Source organism: Protopterus annectens, chromosome 1.part0, assembly GCF_019279795.1.
Source record: "Protopterus annectens isolate FY-2018-M chromosome 1.part0, PAN1.0, whole genome shotgun sequence".
Classification (NCBI taxonomy): domain Eukaryota; kingdom Metazoa; phylum Chordata; order Ceratodontiformes; family Protopteridae; genus Protopterus; species Protopterus annectens.
This window is the reverse complement of record NC_056725.1, coordinates 803,938,998-803,963,449: the sequence shown is the minus strand read 5'-3', so window position 1 is coordinate 803,963,449 and position 24,452 is coordinate 803,938,998. Positions and strand designations below refer to the sequence as shown.

Genomic DNA, 24,452 nt, shown 5'->3' with positions numbered 1-24,452 from the left:
AGAGTACCTGACTCTCACAAGTTCTTCTCTAAGAATCCTACTGCGGATCCTTAGACCATTTCACAAGGACCCAAAGGCATTAAGGCTACTACTGCCAAAAGCCCTACCCCCTCTGATAGACATTCCAGGGCCCTGGACAGATTGGGTACGAAGGTTTACACTTCTGCAACTTTGGCCATTAAGGACTTAAACTGTCAGTTTCATATGTTAAAGTATCAGCAGCATATTATTGGATTGCTTAAACAGAAAATTATGTTGATTCCTGACTGTGCTGAAAATAAAGAATTACAGGATTTAATGCATTCTGCTGAACAAGTTGGAAAACCTGCTTTGCAATGTTGTTTTGATTCATTAGAGGCATCTTGCAGGGCTGTTCTCACTGGGTCTCTACGTAGAAGGCATGCTTGGCTTAAGCAACAAACTGCTGGCAGTTGAGCAGGGCTTGGAAGGTTTAGTTACATAATTGTGACAGTTTACCATAGGGGGTGTCTTACACTTCAAAACTGTGTTTCTTTCCTTTGAGATTTTATCAGACTTCCTCAGATTGTTTGGGGATAGCTGTCTAACTTGCAAGTAGAGCTGACTGAGGCAAACATTCCTTTTTTCTTCCTGTGACATCTGTTTATGCTTTGATATCCACACATTGGCCTGCATTGTGATACCTGAGCCATCTTCCTCAGCAGGTGCAGAATAGCAGGAAAAAAAAGCATGATATTGCTTGATCACCATAGAAATCTTTGGGATGTTCATTAATAATACAGTGCGATGCATACTGCTGCTTGTTAGCACAGGTGCTGGATGATAAAAGAATGGTTAGCATGGTAAAACGTTGACACAACATTAAGTGTTTAGTACTCCAATGCTGAGTTCTCTGAGGATACTGGAAGGACAGGACAAAACTTTTTTGAAAGAAAAAATGTACAGATGCTCACAACTGAAGCCTCTGGAAAGAGCAACATCAGTTGATAGTGGTATTAACTGTACTTTTTTGGATGTCTGTATTGAAAAGAAGTTTTTTTCTTTTAGATCTCCGGATACTCAGGGGCCTGAACTGACTCTGCCAGCAAGCATCGAGTTCAGGGACAGCTGTAAGTAAATGCTAAAGTAACCTTTCAAACCATAGCTATGAAATGATTATTCATTTTTTCCCTTAATTGGTGGCATTTCCTTGCCCATTAAAAATAGGTTTATTGTGTAACACGCATGCTAAGTACTTAACAAAGAGTTAATTAATTGATGAATAATTACTGCAAGATTCTATACTGGCACTTGCTCGGTGTTTGTGTACTTTGCAAAAATAAACGTGCAGTTAATATTTTATGTTGAATGTTTTGGTGTAGTACTAGTGTAAAACGTTCATGCATTGTGTCTGCACAAGAGGATGCTTTTTCCACAGTCAGATATAGATGTTTGCTATAACTGTAGTATGCGCAAATCCTATCATTTTTAAGCAAGCATATTGAATTGTAAAGCTGTCAACAGTGTGCCAGCTGTATGTAGTACAGTATTATGTACCAGAGTGCTTGTTTTGAGGTGCTTGAGCTGGATTAAGTAATACAGTTCTTTCTCTTGAATTTTGGTATACAGTTCATCAGTGAAAGCTGCATGTAGAGTTATTCTGGATTGTAAGACCTCTTCCTGTAGTCATGTGACTATGAGCTTTTAGCATCTTGTGTATTTTTTGGGTCCTGCGTGGACCCTGGAATTGCAGGAGTGGTGGTAGTGAACTCTACCAAGCTGCAAAGACATCTTCAATCAGCTACAGCAGTTAAGGGAGAGTTTTCAGCCCACTTCCCTTGTCAATGTGTTAGACCATGGGCCTTTCCTTTGTCTACCTTTCAGACTCCTTGTCTTGTATCCAACTGTTTAGTTGCTAGCTTTAGCACAGGTTTACTTAACTAATTGCTGTGGCTCTGTAACTGCATTAGAAAACAGTTCTATTTGCTAGGGACAAAGTCTAAACCAGGGTTCAAGAAGTATAAACATTGTGGGCACAAAATCCCCCCACGGGACCCTCACTGTTTGTGTAGTTTCCTCGATGCCTCTCATTTGGAAAGTACTGTCCTATTTGTAGGAAATTTAGTGTCAGAACCCTGGCTGATGAGAAAAAAATGGACTTGCAGTGAAGGGAGGTATTCTGCCAGACACAGCACTGACTGGGACCATCCTCCTCCCAGGAAAAGGACACTTTAACCAGTTCTGAGGAGGAGAAGAGATGAGGAGGAGTTTGTTTTAGAGAAGCTCGTGTACCCCAAAGTGCCTGTGAGGGAAAGATTTTCTGTAGTCAGACCAGTGAATTCAGCATCTTCTCTTCAAGAATAATTTGACACCACTGACTCTTTGAGAAGAAGTGCAGTTAGTTTCTCTTCTGAAAAAGAACTCTCTAGACTGTTGCTTTCCAGAGAGCACCTTCTGATTCCTCCTACAGGTCTCCATGGCTCCTTATTTGTGTTGATTGGGAGTAGATGAGGTCTGCTTTGATCAAGGTCCAGTGTCAATATTCTGTCCTCATGGTCCCAACACTGCTTACCCCATTGGCTGAGCAGTCCCACAGACAACACAAAAATATTTTCCTTCTCGAGATTAGGTTTTTGCTTTAGCAACAAATGGGATTGATACTGACTGCTATTTTGGGAACCCCCAGTGTGGAAAGACTCTAGCCCTTCTGGACAGGCACCCTCCTTTATGCTAATGTCAAGAACAGATGAAACTAGGTACCAGATGCTCTGTGCCAAAGCACCTTTGGCACTTATCACAATATCAGCAGCTCCATTGCTGTTCTCTGTATCAGATCACTCTGCATTCAACTGCTCAAGGATGAAGGTTCCAGTCTTAGCTTCAGCTCTGACGGTTGGCATCTGCATTCAAGTATTGGCATAGACTTGGGCATCAGTGATTGTCTAATCTGGCCCTAAGTATTTCAGTAGCTTTGATTGCACAGAGGGTGGTCCAGCAAATCTTTTATTTTCCCATAATAACACATTACCAGTTTAACCCTGAGCCACCATAGAGGCTGAGACCTTATGCTGATCATCACTTAAGACTCCCTAATGCCTATTCTGTTGAGGTCTAGAGTACTATTCCCAGCAGAGTTGAGATGGTTGCCATTCTTCCTAGCCCCCTCCCAAAAAGAGGGAGTTTAAGAGGAAGCACATGGACTCTTTCCTTTGCTGTATTCCACTCTGATTGCAGATTTTGATGGAGGGCTCCCACGCATTCCATCCAGAGGATGTGCCCTTTATTGAAATATTAGAAGTATTGAGTCAGAGGGGATCTGTGGACTGTAGTGACCCCCCCCCCCCCGTACAGCATGAGTTAGTGCCCATGCTCTACTAACTAGTATACATTGTTTTCAACAAAGTATGGTTGGAACTTGACATAGCCAAACCCCTCCCCAGGAAACCTAATAGAGTGCTTTAGTAGAGGGGACTTCCAGTCCAGCCAGCACCCGAGGGGCAGAGGTGGCCCCAGTAACCATGGCTTTATGGGATCCTTCTTGAGGTTTAGTCCCTATGACCCTTTTTTTTTTTTTTTTTTTTTTTTAGTACAGATTACTTCTAGTGCCCCCCCCCCCCCCAAAAAAAAAAAGGACTTTAGGCTGATGCTGTCTGTAAGCTGGCTTAATCTGTTCATAAAGGTGGAATCGTTTAGGATGGTCTTGGTGCAGCCCATGCTGCTGTGTCTACCGTCAGGGGACCGGATGTCCTCTCTAAATCTTTATAGTCTGTGTTTGCACATAAAAATAGCAAAAGCATCAAGATTACTTCGTTTTAAGGTAGGAACCAGTCACTATCAATTTTTGGCCCTTGCCATTCAGATTCACCACAGCCCCTCTGGTGTTTACTAAAATCATGGCACCTGTTGCAGCACGTGTGATTTTTGGGAGTGTGTGTTACCTTCCCATACTCTGAAGATTGGGTCTACACTATAGGAAAGCTTCTCCTAGAAAGACAGTACTTGCTTTTAGACCTCCTTGTCTTTGAGGATCATGGTGATTGTGGTCGTATGTTAACTAGAACTTTTCCAGGATTTGATATTTACAGGTTTTCGGCTAGACACACTAAAGCAATTGATTGCACGACCTCAAGACAGGATTTTCTCAGTTAATTTGGGAGTCAAATGCTTGCTGTAGGAAATGCATCCATCAGCCACAGAGGTACTCAAGGTGTTTGGCCTGATGGCTGCTTCCATCCAGAGGGTCCCACATGCCAGCCTCAACATGAGAATTTTGCAGCGTATTTTCTGAGCACAGTGGAATCACTCATGGCAACCAGTGGATTATAAGATCAAAATGACTCAGAGTTTCAGAAGTTTGAGCTGATGGATTGACCCTTGGTGTACCATTCATCAGACGACTTGTGTGCAGCAGTAACCACTGACATGTCAGCTCTTGGGGGGAGCACTAAGACAAGATTGCTTAAGGTTTGTGGACCCCAGAATAGACCTTACTGCATATCATTGTGCTTGAGGTAAGGGCAGTCCTTGTAGCGTTGCAGGTATTTCAGGACTCCCTCCTTCAAGGTACAGTTTCCATACATACCAACCACATGCCAGTACTATGGTACATAAGCAAACAAGGAGGGACTCTTTACTAGCCCCCTATACAGAGAAGCATTGAGAGGATGGGAGTGGACTGTGTCAACGCAACACTTTCTGATAGCATCACACATACATGGGTCTTCCAAGGTAATAGCTGATAAACTGAGCTGGACAAATTTTTCTGGCTCACAAATGGTCTCTCAGCAACAAAGTAGCATGCAGCATGTTCAAGAAGTGGGGGAAACTTTGTTTCACCATTCAACACCAAATGCCGTCACTTCTTCAGCATATTTCCTCAAGGACAGCCATGCAGTGATGATTGACCCCTAGGATTTCTGTATGTCTTTCCTTCCACCCGCCCTGTTACCAAGATCTCTTCACAAAGTCAAGGATTGCCCTGCCCATTTCATTCTCACAGTCCCCTTCTAGCCCTATCAGACATGGTTCCCATTGCTGTGGCCTCATCTGAACAACAATCTCCACTTGTTCTACAGAGCCCATCACTGCTGTGTCACCTCTCCATGCAGCCTCTTCCAGACATACATTCACTTCATTTAACCGCTTGTTTTTATAATTCCATTAATGGCCAGGAATAATTTGTTCCCTCCTGCAGTTATTGAACTTATTGCAGTTCCACGGAAGCCTTTTACTAGAAAGAGCTGTAAAGGAAGGTGGAAAAAATGTTCCAGTTGGGTTCAGAATACGAATAATTGTACCAGCTTCTGCATGTCTGGAAAAAGTGTGATTCTTTTTAGCAGAACTTTACAACAAAGGAGACCGTTATTCCTCTCTTTCAGTGCATTTAGCAGCTATTTCCTTCTATCATGATGGATTTTTGACTACTTCCTTGGTCCCATACAGGTCATGCAGGGGTTTTGTCATAGGAATTTTACTCAGTCGACTCCCCTTAGTGACACTTGACCCATCTTGGGTTCCCAATTTTGTATCTGAGAGCTTAACGAAACTACCATTCAAGTCAGCAAGTTCATTTCTATTAAAATTTGTCTTTTGGAAGACTGCACTACTGGTAGCTATTACTTCTCAGAATTAAATGCCCTTTCTTCTTGATACCCATACATCATTTTTCCCCTGCTAGAGTAAATCTGAAGACCAATCCATCCTTTGTCTAAGGTATCCACCAAAATAATTCAAACCAATGCATTCATGTACTTGTCTTTTTTCAGAGATACTCCCAACAGAGGGGAGTATCTACTTTTTTGCTTGGATGTTAAGAGATCATTACATTTTATTCAGATCTCACATGTTTTCAGGAAGGAGGAGCAACTTTTCAGCAATTTTTTCCAAGCTCGACTGAGCCAAAAGATTGCAAAAGTCAAACTAGCTAAGTGGAGATCAGATTTGCATATAATGTGGTATAATTTGTCAGGCAGTCATTTGGCCTTGCCACCAAAAGCACACTCAGTCAGGGCTCAGGTTATGTCCATTGCTGCCTTATGTAATCTTCCCATTGAAGAGATTCCAGCTGCTTGGTCTTCACTGCACACCTTTGCTAAGCATTACAGTCTTTAGGACCACAGCATCCTTTGAAGCTGCCATTCTGAAAGGTTTGTTGGTTGAGGCTACCCTGGTTAGCTGAAAACTCTGTCCTGCAGTTCATGTCTAGACATTACTTGAGAAATATTTGTTTTGTACTCTGGTCTCTGTCTTAATACTGATATAATTATCCAATAATAATGGAAATTATTTAATCTTGTGATGGTAAGGTAGCATTGGCTTTTGTCAAACTGTGTTATAGCTGGTTAGCTTTTAGGATTCATGGTGATTCATCAAAGGCAGTTTTGTCGAATGCAAATAAAATGAAAGCAGTTTGCCAAAATAACCTTCAGCATAATATTTAAACATTTTTTTGCATACAGGCAAGCTCCCTTGCACTGTCTCATGTGGGTCAACATCCCCAACCCCCAAAATTATATATACCAACTCCGAGGTTGCACAACAGTGGAGAAGAAGGCAAAAGTGGTTTTGGAGATCTGCTTTATTTTATTCACATTCACCAAAACTGGCTTTAGTGATATGACAAGCTCCCAGCTTTTAGCCATAAACCACATATGCTGTTATATCACAGGATCTGACTTTCTCTTCCACAGAGTTCAGGGTTTGAACACACCGAAAAGTGGATCACTAGCAACCTCATAGGTGCGTACCAGAAAAGGAAAACACAATGTCCAAAGAAATAATGCACAAATATTTATCAGTTTAGCACTTTCATGCACTTGTTATGTAGACTTCAGAACAATTCATTCCTCTCCCTACCAATTTAAATAACATTGTTATACATGACATGATGAAAAATCACCAGTAAAAATAAAACAAAAACACAATTTAGAAGACATTATTTAAAATTCATGATAATATTTAAATAATGAGTTTATATATTATTGTGTCTATATATTAAATAATTAGTTGGACCTGGTATGAAGATATGACCTGATGTCTCTTACGTCCATTCCTCAACAGGTGGTTCTTCAGATCTGACCATATATTGAACTTCAGCCACTCAAGACATTGAATCCCAAGCTCAGGTTTCTTCCCTTACCCATAACCTCCTGCAAAGTCCAACGTTACCTCAAATCTCATTTGCCACTCATTCAAGACAGATGTGGATCTTCTTGATCATCAGGCATGCGTGGAAGATTGTGAAAAATATTTGTAAGAATATTTTGATTCAATGTCTTTCTCTGTAGTACCTGATATCTTATACCCTATCTTCACTTTTCCAGTTAATCTGTATCTGTAAATTTCAAAAAGTTTTGTCTACACTTTCTTGTATTCCAATTTCCTTCCACTTCAGTGCTATCTCTCCAAAAAAAAAAAAACTATATACATCTTGCATACACACACATTTTTCTTTTCTACTAAATTATCATATTTTAGTACCTTTTCTGTGACTCTTAAAATGTCTGAAAAAATCGATTGCCTTTGGGCATAAGATACCAAAGTTGGACATGCACTCAGTGTATTTAGTGCATTACAGCTTCCTATTTGGATCAGTATATTTGCACAGCCTTTGGTACCTGGGCAGTTGTAGAAAGAAAAATTAAATTAATCTTAAAGGGACTTCTCCCTGCCTTTTTTGGAGAAAAGTCCAAGACTCAACAAATTGCTACTGGAGTTTCTCCTTCCTCAAAAAAGGCTACAGACAAATCCTCCAAAGATATATCTAAGAAATCCAGGAAATGCTCTCTGGACCATTCGTCTTCCTCTTTGACATCCCCCGCTGTAGCTTTAAAATAGTGTAAAACCTCGTATGTGACTCTCTCTTTTGGAGACTATCCTCATTGGATCTAAAACTCTCCCTCTCCCAAAGCCACAGTTTTCTGTGGAGCCGGTCTTTGCTCAGTTCCAATCTCCTTGTATGCAAGAAAGGATTAGCCACTGCGTCATCCATGCGGGTTAGTTCATTAAAACAGGAACCTCTCCAAAGCTGATGTGAACCGCATGATGAGGAAATTTTTCTGGACCCAGATTTAGTCTGGGGTCCTCCTAGCTCCAGCCCCTGCTGGACCCAAGAGTTATGCCCCTTCTGCTCATCCAGTATTTGCCTATCATATCCATTTCTTGGAATCAAGAGTTATGGATCTGAACACCACTCAGAATTTTTTGTCCTCTGACCCAAAGATATGGCTGTCTTCTACTCCAGCAGAATCTCTGACCTGTACAGCTCTGATGTTGTCAGCGAAACTTCAGCTCTGAATCTGGGGTGGAAAAGTTTGATTCTGAGTGTTTCAGAGCCATCCCTTCCATTTGGTGCCCCGGTACTGGACAGCTTGACGTTGATTTCAGCTTCCGATCTAAGCTGGGTTGAGCTCAGGGGTTTGCCCACTATTCAGATCTCTGGATCTCCCTTGGCATTGACTTTCAAAGCTGTTGAGATTGAGGCGCTGACTTCTCTCCACAGCTCAGCTGTCCACCTCTCCCCCAGAAAACACCCCTAGATGTAGATCCTTCTCATTTGGTGCTAATGGGACAGACGTACCCAAAGAGCTTTGAGCCCATCCTCATAGGTAACTTAAAAGTCCCAGAGTCTTCTCCAGAGCTTCCCACCAAGGAAGCTCCTTGGAAACATAAACACACCACAGGCGTTACTTGTAGAGGACACAAATTTTGATGATGGGGAGTGGTCCCCAGATCCCACCTTGAGGACGTCTCATTCTGAGAAGTTTCAGACAGTAGGGTGGGTGGTCTTCTGAATCCCCTTCCCAGGAGGAGACTTTTTCTTGAGGCCGTCAGCTCTGGTTCGGCTTCATCTTGGATGGTTCCTCTCTCAGATGAGAAAATAGACCTCATCTGTAAGCAGGCATGGAAGGGACCAGATATAACAACCAGTTACTCTAAAGATTACCAGCATTGGAGTAAGGGGCTTGCCGTGGATCCATGGTAGTGGCAGTGGCCACCAGGAAAGAGCTTGCAAAGAAAACCTTCTCTGTTCTTCCCAATAACCAGGGAATCTAGGACACTAGCAGGTTGAAACCTGGGGATATGCTTCCACTACCTTCACTCTTAGGGCTCTGAAATACTTGGCAAATGTTATTAGATTTCAGAGGGATTAAAACAAAGAAATCTTCCAAGTCCCTTTCTGAGTCTGCATCTGTATAAAACAAAAAAAAAAACCTTGGACTGTTAGCCACACTTCAACTTTTGTCAAATGTCTTGGTGCATCTTATCTCTAGCACTACAGAAGGCACTTCAGGAGCAGCAGCACCATTAAGAGAACTGACTAGATGCACTTGTGACTTTGAAGAGCATTTCAAGATGTCCTTTTTTAATGTCCCATTTGATGGCACAGCACTTGTTGGGCCCAAAGTTAGACACAGTAACTAGAAGTGAGTATGATAAAAATTCTCTTTCCACAGTCTAAATGCAGTATTTCTCTAGGAACCACAAAGTAGGAAAAAAAATATGGTTCCAGAAATTCCAAGGGCTTTCTACTCATGGTCCTGAGGACAACTCCCCCCCCCCCCCAATGTTCTAACAGTGGACATCACCCACGAGGCAGAGTGATCATCAGAACCAAGGCTTCAAAGGTCCCTTCACCAAGCAACCTTATCAGCAGTCCTGAAGGTTTCCCATACTGCCTACTCAGGCAAGCAGCCCAAAAGGAAGTGCAAAAACTGGTTTTAAAAAAAAAAAAAAAAAAAAAAAAAGTAAAGTCATCCAAAATGACCCACCAGACCAACAAGGATTTGAAACTTGCTCAAGATTCTATAGTGCCAAAAAAAAAAAAAACGATCAGGGACCTCAGATCAGTCTTGGATTGCAGCCATTTCAATCAATATGTCAAGCAATCAAAGTTCTTGGATGGTCACAGTTCAGTCCCTTCTCCCACTTCTGAGAGTGAATGATTGGATGTGCTTCATAGTCCTTCAGGATATGTACTACCATATCAAAAATGGACAGGTGGTCCAGAAGGTATCTCCACTTCCAGCTGGGAGCCAGTCATTTCCAGTTCAGAGCCCTGCCTTTTGGCTTCATCACAGTCCCCCCCCCCCCCCAGGATGTTCACCAAATGCATGTCAGTGGTAAGCAGTGTATCTCATACTGCAGAGGGTTCTGAGTGTTCCCGTATCTGTATGACTGTTTCATTTCTGCCCCTACCAGGAATCTACTTATCTGAGAGAGAGAGAGAGAGAGAGCGAGACTCCTTGCTCCAAACTTGTTCAATGCTGGGAATTGCAATCAGTCTGGAAAAGTCAAACTTTTGTCCTGTGCAAGTTCATTTGGGTCACAGTTGCGCACAATCTTTCAGAGAGCAAAACATCAACAAAGCAGGTCATCAGCAATTCACAATTGTGTTCAAATTGTCCTTTCATCATACCAATCAATGGCAAGAATGTTCCTTCGCTTACTGGGTTTGTTGACAGTCTTCATTACCTTAGTCTCTCTTGCCAGCTATCACAAGAGAGTACTACATTGGACCTTAGCAGTGCAGTGTTCTATCTAGCGGCAATCAAGGAATTTCCCAATATGTCTTACAGACTGTTGCAGTACTCGCATCTGCTGTGGCTTGAATTCCCTATGGTGTTGCAAGATTGCTGATTTGTCTTTTCCCATCTCAAAGCCTCTGTGACCATGGACACTTCCCTGTTGTGGGGTGGGGGGGTACTACAGAAAAAAAACGTCCAAGGCACATGGACCCCTTCCAATGCCCAACACCATATCAACATTCTGGAGATGAGGGCAGTCCTTGTAGCATTGCAAACCTTTCAGGACTCCCTCCCTCAAGGACTGATATCTGTCCAGACTGAAGATATGTCTGTAGTCTGGTACATCAGTAAGCAAGAGGTAATCCAATGTTATCTGTTATGCCAAGAAGTCATGAGAGTTTGCCAATGGGTGATTTCTTTCACCTCCTATGCCATGAGTGGTTTCTGAATCAAAAGGTGTTAGAGCAGATTTTTTGCTGCTGGGGCCAGCCATGCTGCAGTCTTTTTGCTTCTCACCAAAATAAATGCAGAAGTTTTTTTGCCCTGACCCCCCCTCCCCCTCTGAAGGGTGATTTTACCAAGGGACACACTGATTCACGCTTGGCCCCCCCAGTCTTCTCTGTGCCTTTGCTCCAACACCTCTCACCCCAAAATTTCTTCAGAAAGCACTGAAGAGGAGGGTCACAGTAATCCTCATTGCCTACCTTTTGGCCTTGACAAGTTTGTTTCCCCTACTTACAAACAACCTGCATGGGTACTTGACCCCAGTCCACATCTCATTTCTCATGCCTGCCTTTTTTTGGACATTTAAGCCCTAAAGTTAACCACTCATTCTGTCAACTTCGAATGATAGCTAGTCAATCCAGGCTTTCTTCCCAAGTTGTACATATTCTTACTTCCTCCCAGAGACCATCTGCTAAGAAGATTTACAAAAGCAAATGGAAAATTTTCTGTGTTTGAGCTATGGAAAGAAATTTAGATGATTTTCTGGCATCATTTCCAGTTGTCTTAGACTTTCTAGCCTGTCTTTTTCAGAATGGTGCCAGCTTTTCCACTGTCAAAGTCCAATTATCAGCTATTTCCAGTTTCCATTTTGGAGACAGTAAGTCCCCTATTACTTCTCTCAGATTATCTAAGGCCTTTCTGCTGAAGGGTGCTTTTCTTCTCGGGCCTCCTCTTGGAGATTGTTCCTTGGGACATTGCTGTTTTAGTTCAAGCACAGACTCAACCAAAGTTTGAACCTACAGCCAAGGTGGAACATCAGTGTCTTACAATGAAAATTTTGATTTTAGTGGCAGTTACTTCAGCAAAGAGCAAATCAGTAGTCTAGGCCCTTTCATTTAAACCTTCATACTTTATTTTTCATAAGGACAGAGTTTCCCTTTGAACCATTCCTTCCTTTTTACCGAAGACTGCTACTACAACAAACTTAAATCAAAACCTTAATTTGCCAGTTTTCCTTTTGAAATTTTCTAGCAAAGGAGTTTTTATTGGATGTTCATAGGCAGCTTTGATTTTGCATTCACCGTTCAAAATCTTTCAGAAAGTCTGATTAACTTTTTGTCATTTTCAACAAATTGGGTTAGAGTTTCCTGAGTCACTTTATTCAGTTTGCTTTCTGCTTGCATAACTCATGTTGTTCTTTTGTTTTTTCCCGGTTAGGGGTTGCCACAGCAGAACTCCAGTCCGCTAATGATTGGCAGTAGATTTTTACGGTGCCGAGATGCCAGCCCGACACCCAACCTTCAACGAAGGCACGCCCATTCACACATGCCTTTCGAACACCACTTGACCGCGGGGAGGACATGCAGACTCCACACAGAAGGCGCTCCAGCCGAGAATCGAACAGGAGAACCTCTTGCTGTGAGGCAACAATGCTACCGCTGCACCACCATGGCTTCCTCTTGCATAAGGTTTCCCTTTAACAAAGCTTGTCAAAGGTCACTCTAATAGGTGTGTGGCAGCCTCTATGGCCTTCTTTTCTGGAGCATCTGTTGATGACATTTGTGCTGCAGCCACGATTCAACATTCATACCTTCATATCCTTTATAAATTGGATTGACTTTCCAGAGACGGGCAAGGTAGTCTTTGATTCAGCCATCCTCTGGAACATCCTTCCATGAATTCACCCAAGGTTTATATTAGCTGAGGACTCTGTCCCTTACATGCAGGAATGGACGGAAGAGAAAACATCAGATATGAAGTTTATATACTTGTCATAATTGATCCGTGTTGTCTGCTTCCGTCCTTCCTCAGCTTTCCTCCCACATTGTTCTCCTGGCTGTTTATGGAACTTGTTGTTCCTTTTTCTTGATTGATTGAACTTTATTCTAAGGCCCTTCAAATCAGTTTTTAGCTCCAGATCAGTTCTATAACATTCATAGTATATTGAGTAATATTTTATAGCATTATTGCTGCTGCTGTTTTTATTACAATATGCATATTTTTCTGTTTAGCAGACTCAGTCTGAGATTGTTAAACTTTGCCGACAGTTATGGGTAGGGGGAAGAGCATGAGCTTTGGGATTCAAAGTCTTGGGTGGCCGAAGTCAGATCCATGGTCTGATCTGAAGACCCATCCTTTGAAGAAGGGGACTAAAGCAGACAACATAGATTTATTATTATGGTAAGTACATAACCTTATTGAAAACTGAGGCATTCAACTGTAATTGCCTAAAAACGCCTTGAATTCAAGTGTAGTTTCCCACTGATCACCCTGGGGGGTTTTCAGTACTTTTTCTGGAGCAGTAAATGTATAAGCACAGGGGCCTTTATACTGTAAGGTATGCTTGAATAGTACATTAATATTCTTGGTAATGTGATTCTTGTACTCATATACTCTCTTAGATAAAGTACGTTCTGTTTTACCTGTATAAAATACACAGCAAGCTTGACAAGTGGTAAGGTTCACCAAACCACTGGAATCCACAGATACCATAGGGGTTTAATATAAGGGGTCTGTTTGCCATTTTAATAGTCAATTGCATGCCTTCATAAATGTATTTAAATTGCAGCAAAAAGGGAACAAGCAAATGTGGATTTTGTAGGCAATCTTTCTTCTCCTAACAGTGCCCTTTCTTCAACTTATTTCTCATCCTAATAACTGAAAAAGTCTTCAATCACATTTAAAAATATTCTAGTTCAGTTGTGTTCTTAGTCACTCTTGCTTCAGTTTTGTACTCCAATGTCATAGCCCTTTCAAATATATTGTTGTTTGTAGTCATGACTGAAGGCTTAGTATAGGATGCCCTACCTGTCCTGTTTCCTAACAGTGGTAAAACAGTCTTTAATATCCCTTGCAACTCCTTGGCTTAGGGAACTAATTAGACTATGTGGCTAACCCCTTTCACAACATATTTTCTAAAATGCCTTGTTCTTTTAATCAGATCTTATCCTTGAAAGTCTTCTTATAGCCGCCCCTTAACTAAATTCCTCTTATGAAAAGGGGGTGATGACTTGAAAAAATTAAAGTAAGAATTGGAAATTATGACATACTTGTATATACTTAATCCAAACCCTGTTTTAGTTTTATCAGTAGTAACATTCAGATAGTTGATATTCTCCTTATTATGGTTATAAAAGCATTACGTCTTCCTGATGAAGGATGCAAGAAAATAAACAGTGAGAAGGCTTAAATTCTCTTTCTTTACATTGTTAGTGTTACTAAGAATATTCCTAGAATCTTTTAATAAATAAAGGCAGTTTTCATAAAATGTTTTCATCACCCTCTCGATATAGACTCTATAAACAGCCAAAAGATATAGTTTGGCTCCTTAAGCTGCAACATTGGGGCAAAAAGTAGTGTTGTATACCTTTGTGGCCTTTTGGGATGCCGAAAGTAGTAGAAACAATTTCATCTTTCAAGTCTAAAAAGTTATAAATGTAAATTCCAGAGTAGGATTTATGAGATGAGAAATGGGAGCCATAGGTATTCTAAAGTAAACATTTGTTGTGAAAAAAAAAAAGATGGATGGCTGCTGGCTGTGTACAAAAAAGACAACTCTGTTAGGAGTTTACTATGTTGTGTCTTTCGGCTTTTCCCGGTTAGGGGTCGCCACATCGGAACTCCGGTCCACTAATGATTGGTAGTTGATTTTTACGTGCCGAGTTACCAGCCCTGACGCACAGCCTTCAACGAAGGTACACCCATTCACACATGTCTCCATGCAGAAGACGCTCTAGCTGAGAATTGAACCGGACAGCGTCTTACTGTGAAGCGACAACGCTACCGTAGCACCACCACCGCAGGTTAAGAGTTTGCTATAATGATTGTAAAGCAGAAAGATAGCAAACTCCTAACAGAGTAGCCTCATCTGTTTTGAGGTAGCTGTGATCTAGTTTCTGAAGTCCATTTCTTAAAAGGGATGAAAGCGCTAAAGATTTTTTGTTTTACAATAAACAAATTGTGTCCAGATGAAGCACCTGGTCCCAATGAAGTCACTTGCTGGAGTAAAAGTAATTTCAAAAAAAGCTAGATGGCATGTGAAATCACAAACAGCTTTATTGCAGTACAACGGTTTGAGCGCTTTCGTATCCAATACAGGAAATTTCTTCAGACTCTAATTACAGCACATCCTGCCTTACTTTTTATAGTCACTCCCTACATCACATTGGATAGTGCGTAGTTATTGGTTAGTTTCTTGTCTCCAGTGATTCCGTTTTTTGGTTATCAGTTGTTTTACAATAATGCTCCTATTTCTCCTCTCAAACATCCTAATTTGGAATTTGTATTGTTTCAGTAGGGAGGTTGGACAATGTGGAATAATTTTCTGAAAGTTATATATGTCTTGTGTTAAAGTGCCCTGCAACAGTCAGTCATTTTGTAAGCAATAAGAAGCTAATTTTTTGAGAGTTCCATATATTTATCATTGTTTTTCTGGAGTTAAAGCATTTCACTAGAATACATAGTCATCTTCTTTTGGCTTTTCCGGTTAGGGATCACCACAGCAGATCACCTGTCCGCTCATGATTGGCAGTAGAGTTTTACAGTGTTGAGTTGCTAGCTAGCCTTAAAGCCCAACTTTCCACAGAAGGCGCACACACACACACTCACACCTAGGGCCAATTTAGAGTGTCCAATCCACCTACAGCATGTCTTTGGGATGTGGGAGGAAACCGGAGCACCCGGAGGAAACCCACGTGACCAAGGGAGGACATGCAGACTCTGCACAGAAGGCACCCCAGCCGAGGATCAAACCGGAGAACCTCTTGCTGTGAGGTGGCAATGCTCACCACTGCACCACCGCGGCCGTAGTAGTAGTAATAATAAAACAGTAGGAAAAAGGATTGGGCAATTATTCTCTGAAAAAGACAGACAAAATGTTTGTTTGGTACAAAATGGGTGACAAGACCTAGGAAATTTTGAATTTTCAGGTAGACATGTCTATACAAGTACTTTTCATAGAAGGTTATTGTGCTAATGGCCTTAAAGCCTTTGAGCATAGCCATATTTATCCCTAGTTGCCCCATTTATCAGTGGTCAGGTGAGTGAAGTTCCAAGAGGTAAGGATCTTTGGTAGTCAATCCCAACTTCCTCTGTCCAGGAGGGATATGGGTGCCACCCCAGGAGTGAATATGCGGTCACCCATCCATTGAGCTAGGTTGCGTTTGAAGAGGGCCAGAGAGGGTTCTGTTTCACATGAATTGGATTCTTGTTCCAGAGAAGTGGCAGTCTCTGGGACATGTACCTGTCCCTCCAGCATGACCTGTTAATGTCAGAGGCTAGGTTAAGATACCTTGAGTGAATGACCCTCATGCAGTTTGTTTTACGAATGTGTACCATTTCCATCAGGGCCGGGTCAGAGACTGCCCTGTAAGCCAGGCACAGGTCACCCCTTAGCAACCTGTAGGAGACAGAATACACTGACAGGACTTTCAGATTTTTCCATGTAAGACTTGTTTGGTCTCTCTATGGTCTCTCCAATTGTTGTAGGTGTCTGGTAAAGTACATGCAAAAGGGAGCATTGCCCTTAATTATTGGCCTGATGAGGGCTGTGTATAATGGAATTATAACTGCCTTAGATCAGATGTGATGTCTTTACTTACAGGATGTGGCACATAGAAGGATTTCCTTACTACTGTGGATACATGGTGGTCAAAGTTCAGATTGCCATCAACCTGAGTACCCAGAATATGTGCCACTGGGTCTACACTTAGGGTGGTGCTCTCTATAATGTAATTAGCAGGGATGTCAGCTTTCCCAAAGAGAATAATAATGCATTGTTTGCATTTAGCTTTAATCCATGGCTTTTGGCATAAATCATTTGTCGGCATCAGCCCTGTCTGCAGCACATTAACATCACTGGGAGACTCTAATTGCTTCCAATTTGCAATCATTAGTGAACATGGTCAGCCACAGGCTGTCCAAGTTTGTATGGACTTCTGAGAAATAAATTCTAAACAGTTATGGGGCCCAGCATAGAACACTGTGGTACGTCACTGGTTACTGGTCTCTGCTAGAGGCGAAGTCACCCACTTTGATGGTATGTGGCCTGTTGATGAGCCAGTTGACTACCCCTCTGGTAATGTAGGAGTTAATTCCCAAATGGGAGAATTTCTATATAAACCTGAGTTGGGGATTTTTGTCAAATGCCTTGGCTAGGTCAAGGTAGGTGATATACACAGTCTTTCCCTTGCCCAAGGGCTTGGTGACATTCTTAAAGAAGTCAGCCATGTTAAACAAGCATGATCTACCTTTAACCAATCCAAACTGGACTTGGTCCAGAGCTTGGAAATTACCTATGTCCTGTTAATAAAGTGCATAATGATTCTTTTCTTGGCATTGCAGATCAGGCTTGTCATGCTTATGGGCCTATAATTCCCAGGGTTGGTTGATGGTGTGCTTTGTGCAGAGGGATTATTATTGCTGTCCTCCATTCCTTTGGAACATAGCCAGTTCACAGGCTGTGGTTAAACAGGGATTCAAGTGGGTCTGCTAGGTCATGTTTTAAGTTGTTTAAAAGGCAACCTGGGATGTTGTCTGGTCCCATTGATGTCCTGGTTTTTGACCTTGCAGAATGCTGAGAATTAACGGCTTTCTTGAAATAATAGGCTGAGGAATGGTGGCAGGTATACTTTGAGGGATGAATGGAGGGGACGGGGGGTGAAGTTAGCAGGTCGTCTATTACCTCCAGTTGAGTATGGGTGGTACCAACCACAACCAGTTAAGTACATAGCTGGGTATTCTGTTTTAGATTTCGGATGTAGTTAAAGAATGCCTTGTAATTATCCTTAGCTAGGGAGGCTATTTTTGCTTTGAAATTAGCTTTGGAGGACTTGACAAGATCTTTAATGTGTTTGTTTACGCTAAAGAGGGATTTCTTCCTCTGCTGAGCCATTTTTTCCCTCTTGTTCTTGGACATTAGTGTCTTTTTCTTATTGTACAGCCTGTTTACACTAGGGGTCCATTAGGTTGGCTTGTTTTTTTTGGCAAGACCTGGCGTAAATCCAGTCAGGTACAGCCGATTCTATACAACTGCTTAAGTGGCTATATATTTCATTAGAATACATAATAGAGTCCATAATCATAATAACCAATCTACTCACTTTGTCTGCCATAATCACCCTTATCTCAGGGTTCCTAGAAAGTGAATACAAAAATACCTTCTCATTAGTTTTTAAATTAAAAATGTGAAATGTTTTGTTAGTACTGTAAAACAAATTATAAAAGTCATGCTCACATGTTTTCTCAATGAATTTGGCAATTTTTACACAGTGAGAAGTTAATTCCAGTAGTAAATAAACGCATCCAAATCTTTAAAAAAAAAAAAAAGTACTTTTATGCTGCCCCCAAATTCTGTTGTCCAGGTACTTTATACTTAATATCTAGTTGTTCCCACTGTTACTGGCATCCCGAAAGTCCGGAAAAGTATGCATCCCCCCTTATAACCGCCATTGTTGTAGCTCAGTGACATGTCGTTTGACAGGGTGTTTAAACAGTTTTATGAAAACTGCCCTTGTTTATGTGAAATTATTTGGAATTTCTTAGAGAATTTAAGATTTCTCACTGTTGATATAGTTGCCTTATTTCCTCGCATTTCTCATGAAGAAGGCCTAATCCTTTTTCAGTAAGCCTTAAGTTGTGAATTTTTAAATGCCTGGAACATCCATTTTTTTGGTTGATCTGGTGGAAATTGTGTTTCAGACGGGGGTGATTTAAGAACGTTGGTAAATCTTAATGTAATATTTTTAAAAGTGATGAAATAATTTTTCAATTATTAGAGGACGGAATCCAATAATTGTTTATTAGTCTGAAGAATAAGTTAGAAATAAGGCACTGTTACACATACCTGTCAACTTCTTGGTGTCAGAAGTCTGGAAAAAGACTAAAATGAGAGGGGTGGACAAAGGTCCAAAAAATAGGGACAGATTTTAGATATTGCTCTTACAAACTTAGAAAATTGCTAGAATACCAGGATTTGTATTAGCATGCATTTTTCTTATGGATATGAATTCTAAAACTCAAATGTATGTTATGATGTAGTGACATCAATCCTCACTGATTTGCCAGAAAACCACAAATTTTGTAAGGGACAAAAGTATTGTTATGAGAAAAAAAGATTGCAGCAAAAAGGGAACAAGCAGATGTGGGTTTTATAGGCAACATAAGTACATTTATGAAAGTGTAGAATTGCCTATTAAAATGTGGAACAGACAGACCCTTTATATTAACCAACTATAACAACTGTAGGTCCAATGGGTTGTTGCGTCTTGCAATCACCCAAGCGTGCTGTGCATTTTTATGCAAAGGAGTAAATGAACAACCAAGAAGAAGAATATACCCTATTCAGGCATACCTTAGAGTATAATGACCCCTGTACTTATAAATTTGATATTCTAGAAAAAGTACTGAAAAAACCCAGGGGTGGTCAGGAGGAAATCACACTTGGATTTAAGGAGCTTTTGTGACAATTATGGTTAAATGCCTCTGTTTCTCATGGGCTTAATGAATATTTTATTTATTTATTTTATTTTATTTAACATTTGTTTACCGGAAAAGTAATCTTAAAGTAATCTTAAAGTAATCTTAAAGAATCTTAAAGAAGCCTGGGATTGATCCCAGGAGAAAGCGCTTAACTGATATTGTTTGTGATTTCACCGTGGGTTTTGTTACTTCGTTTTGTTCCAGTGGAATAAACAACTTTGTGGATTTTATGGACTATTGCCTCTGATTCTTGTGGACTTAAACTAGTCACGGTCGAATCCTTGGAGATTGTTTATTGGTAGTCTTGCCGTTTTGTATTAGAGGTTCTTTACCGGAAAAGTCCAACTTGGAACAAAGCAATTTTCAGTTGAGGCCCGGGGGGAAATGCTCCAGACGCATGTCTTTGAAATGTGGGAGGAAACCGGAGCACCCGGAGGAAACCCACACGAACGTAGGGAGGACATGCAGACTCCGCACAGAAGGCACTCCAGCCAAGAATCGAACCGGAGAACCTCTTGCTTTGAGGTGACAATGCTATCGCTTCACCACTGTGCCGTCCTATATATTTCTATAAGTAATATATACAAGTAGTATATTCGTTATGACCAATTAAGTTATAATTTGATCAGTTTGTCTTGCAATACATTTTTTCATGTATTTTTAAACATTTTATGTTATATACTGCAATTATATTGATATTTTATGCCATTTAAATCATATGTTCATACCAGGTCCAAGTGTTTTTTTGACTTGCAAGCATTATTTAAAATATAAACTGTTAAAATGCTATCATGTCTTATGGATTGTGTGTGTTTTGATTTATTTTTATTTGTGGCTTTTCATCATGTGATGTGATTTAATGACAATGTTATTTAAATGGATAGGGAGCTGATGAGGTCTAAGTGATCAAAAGCTCTAAACCAATAAATGCTTACACATTAATTATTTGCCCTTTGTGGTTTCCTGTTGTAATACATACTTGTGAGATCACTATGATCCATTTTACAGTGTGCTCAAATGTTTGCCAACTGATCTTCGATGGATTGTTTGGGGTTTGTGATAAATCTAAGGTATGCACTGACCCCTACCCAGGACTCTGTCTTTCTTGGCTGCAAACATGCATCTCATGCTGAATTTTCTATCAAAGGAGAAGGTCCAGTCTCTCTCTCTAGTTTCAGTCCCTACTGCCTCTTCAAACCTGTCCCCCAGGGGAAATCCTCAGTTCTTTGGGATTCATGGCTGCATTCATCCCCATGATCTCTTTTGCAAACTATGTATGAGAAGTGGTCCAGTGGTACTTAAAATCTCTCTCTGGGTCCGATATTGGTTCCCTTTGGACACTAATCCCATACTATCTTTTTTTGAAGAGAGTATCCGCAGTGGTGGATTTTTCAGTCCAGGAAATCAGATGCAGTTCAATTGAAGAATTCCATTCAGACCAACATTACTGTCTCAGGAACTGCACACAAAAGCTTTAGACCTAGCTTGGAGGGCATGGATGGTCTCTCTAAGTCGAGGGTCAGTGGATCCCAAAACAAAGGAAATGCATCATTGGGAAGGAAATGAGCACACATTCTGTCCCTGCCGATATTTTTGCACTCTTAAAATACTGGTCCAATCAGTGTCTTCACGGACAACACAACAGTCTTATGATATATAAACAAGCAAGGGCACCAAGTCTTAATCAGCTGTGCACATTGGCTGTTTTAGTATGGGAACAGGTAATAAAAGCAAACCTACCCCTTTAAGCAATTTATATTTCTCCCCAGGACAATGTTCTGGCAGGTTATGCAAGCAGATCCCTGGAAGATCCTTACAAATTGCTGCCGAACAGAGAGGTCTTAGTTCACAAATGAGATCTTATGGAGATTTACCTTTTTGCCACCAGTCAAAACAAACTCCTCCAGCTGTTTTGCTCCAGGACTCCTTGCTCCAGGCCTGGAGAATGGACAACCATATCTTTTCCTGGAAGGGCAACTTTCTTTATTCCTTCCCATCTATTCGACTCCCAAAAATTCCAAAAGGGCAAAGCCAAAAACCTTGCTGGTGAATCCATTTTGGCCCAGGCAGCATTGGTTCTTCCTTCTCTGCCATCCTGCCAGGGGTCTTCATCACAAGTTTCCTTACAGAGTGGTCTTGCACACACAAAACAGGCAAAACAGGGATTCTTTGCTATATCCCACTCTTATCTCTCAGCCTGATGGTGTAGATGACAGAATTCTAATCCCTTCCAGACAACGATTTTCTGGGGGACATGCTGCAGGTTCTTCAGGATGCAAGAAAACTTTCCACTAGAGCGCTATATATTCAAATGGAAAAGATTTTCTGCCTAGTGTCGTACAGAATCATATTCAGACTGGGATTCCTACTTTTCTTTATTTTTGTAAGCTCTTAAGGGCCAGACTAGCTAACTCATCTAAGACACATTTGTCTGCCATTTCTGCATGTTCATTGGAAGATTTGAGATCTGTGGAAAGTATATCCTTTGATCCTCCCCTGGTGGAGTGCTAATCGCTAGATGTTAGCCTTGGGGTTCCTCTGTATAATTGGATTGCCTAATCTGCAGGCTAGTCTGATCATGGGGAGAAGACATTAGTCATCTGTTCCTGGAATGGGATGTTTGAAGCCAAAGCTTTTTCTACTAGGGCTTCTGTCTTGGCCAGGGTTGCCAGATTTCCAGCCCCCCAGGTAGGGACAAAAAAAAAAAAAAAGGTCTTTAATGTTGAACACAGTTCCACATTAAAGAATAGTAGCTCTGCACTAAACATGGAGCTTCTTGTGTTTAATGCATTGCAAGTGAAGACCAAAAAAAAAAAAAAAGGTCTTTAATGCGGAACACAGTTCCACATTAAAGGAACAGTAGCTCAGTAGCTCTGCACTAAACATGGAGCTTCTCATGTTTAATGCATTGCAGTTCCCCATTCAACACAAGTAGCTCCGTGTTTAGCAATTTTTGATTGGCCCATATACCGGCATATGGGCCAATCAAAAATCGCTCAACACTGAGCTTCTCGTGTTTAATGTGGAACACAAGACCTCCGTGTTTAGCCATTTTTGATTGGCCCGTATGTTTGTTTGCCTAAACTGTTAGCTTGAGCTGAGCTGACTGTCAGGTTTGGGCAGCAGGCCCTCCAGGGCTCTTCTGCCACTGAAGAAGGCACTCCTCTGCAGGAAATCAATGGTCAGTTGACCACTATTCCATTGCTGGGCAGATACATTCTTTTGGGGAGGATTTTTCCATTACTTTTTATCAAAGAAAGGTTACTTTTCTGTAAAAGTTGTACTTTTAAGGAAGGAACAGTTGTTGCTATTGACTGTCTCGTGACCTTTATGCACTTCTAAATGGGACCATATTTTTACTTTTGTAGTAAAACAATTTTTAAAACTACCTTTTTGTGGATAAACTGTTTTTACTTTTAGGGGCTTGCGTAAGTGTTAATGTGCTTTTTACTATATTTTTTCTCGTAAAATTGTTTGACTAATCTGTTTTACTGAATATATTGCTTCTAAGCTCCCCCAAGAGTCGGGCACCATTTTTGGCTTGACCGTGGGACAGCATACTGGTTCCTCAGTTTGTTGTTTTTCCAGCCACAGAACAAAAAAGATTAAGCAACCTTTGCAACTACAGCAGACCGGTAGTTTGCCTCAGACACTGGTTGGTGACTCTGCTGTGGCTAAAGCTGGTTTCTTGGACCCCTCATCTTTTTCTTTGAATTTCTCTGGTGTAGTCCCTACAGCCACCATGGACCGAGAATTAGACACATCCTCTGTGGCTGTAAAGAGAGTACCATTCTTGGTTGTGGGAGAAGGGGCAGGGAAAGTGCCTATGCTTAGCCAGAATGTTGTGCCCATCTCTTGGAAGTTGTTGCTGGCAATTCTGAGTCTCTTTCCAGAAATTCCTGTCAGAAAGAAGAAGAAAACTAAACATATGTCTTCCCCTGTATCGTTTATTCTAGACAGAAGGAGTTTATTAGGCTTAGCTCAGGCTTCTAATGAAAACTCTTGACTCTTCTTTCAAAGCTGTGTTAGAGACCAAGGGATTCTCTTTTCCTGAAAAGTTTCGAGAGATTGACCCTGTGAGGGAATGTAAATGGACAGATGCAGTTTTATCTCCACAAATTTCTGACTCAGAATCTTGAGGTATGGGTAGTATCGGAGAGTCCCTTTGAAGGATTGTTTCTCTGAGACTGTTTCCAATATCAATCATTATTTCAGTGAGAAAACATTGAGGTGCCTCACTCTCTCAGTAAATAATATGAATCATTACCATTGGAATTTCCAAAGCCTTCACCTGTTTTTCCAGTTCTTCCAGCCTTGGAGGATGTTTTTGTTGCAGCCTACAATTTCTCTGGAGGTCAGCCTCTTGCCCTAAAAACAATAGATAACTAATGTCTTTCGGCTTTTCCCGGTTAGGAGTTCCCACAGCGGAACTTCGGTCCACTAATGATTGGCAGTAGATTTTTACAGTGCTGAGTTGCTAGCCCGACGCCCAACATTCAAAGAAGGCACGCCCATTCACGCACGCACCTACCTGCATGTCTTTAAACGTCACTCGACCGCGGGGAGGACATGCAAACTCCACAAAGAAGGTGCTATAGCCCATAATCAAACGGGAGAACCTCTTGCTGTGAGGTGACAATGTTAACTGCTGCACCACCGTGGCTTGCCCTAAAAACAGTAGATAATTATGTAAAATTCCACAGTGTTTTTTAAAGTTTTTATACATTAATCCCAGACCTGACCCCACAGCTGTTGCTTTTGTGAATCCAGCTGCTGCTAAATATTTTATCAATACTAACCTTTCTCTTTCTGGCAAGGATGGGAAGGCTTTTGACAAGCTTGGGAAAGTATATACTTCTGCAACTTTTAATTTTTAGAGTTCTCCATTGTCAGGTTCATACAGTGCAATGAAAGCATTTGCCCCCTTCCTGATTTCTTATTTTTTTGCATGTTTGTTGCACTTAAATGTTTCAGATCATCAAGCAGATTTAAGTATTAGTCAAAGATAATCCAAGTAAACACAAAATGCACTTTCTAATTGATGAT

General features: G+C 41.1%; 1 protein-coding gene across 12 annotated transcripts in view; it reads left to right on the top strand.

Moving 5' to 3' along the window:
- The window catches only part of AFDN (afadin, adherens junction formation factor), a 3,286,836-nt gene that overhangs the window by 1,304,550 nt on the left and 1,957,834 nt on the right, over window positions 1-24,452 (top strand). For all 12 annotated transcript variants that reach the window (XM_044063225.1, XM_044063199.1, XM_044063191.1 and 9 more), the window contains exon 13: window positions 1,027-1,088. In XM_044063225.1, coding sequence (XP_043919160.1) covers window positions 1,027-1,088 — 62 coding nt within the window. The remainder of the gene's footprint in view (window positions 1-1,026; window positions 1,089-24,452) is intronic.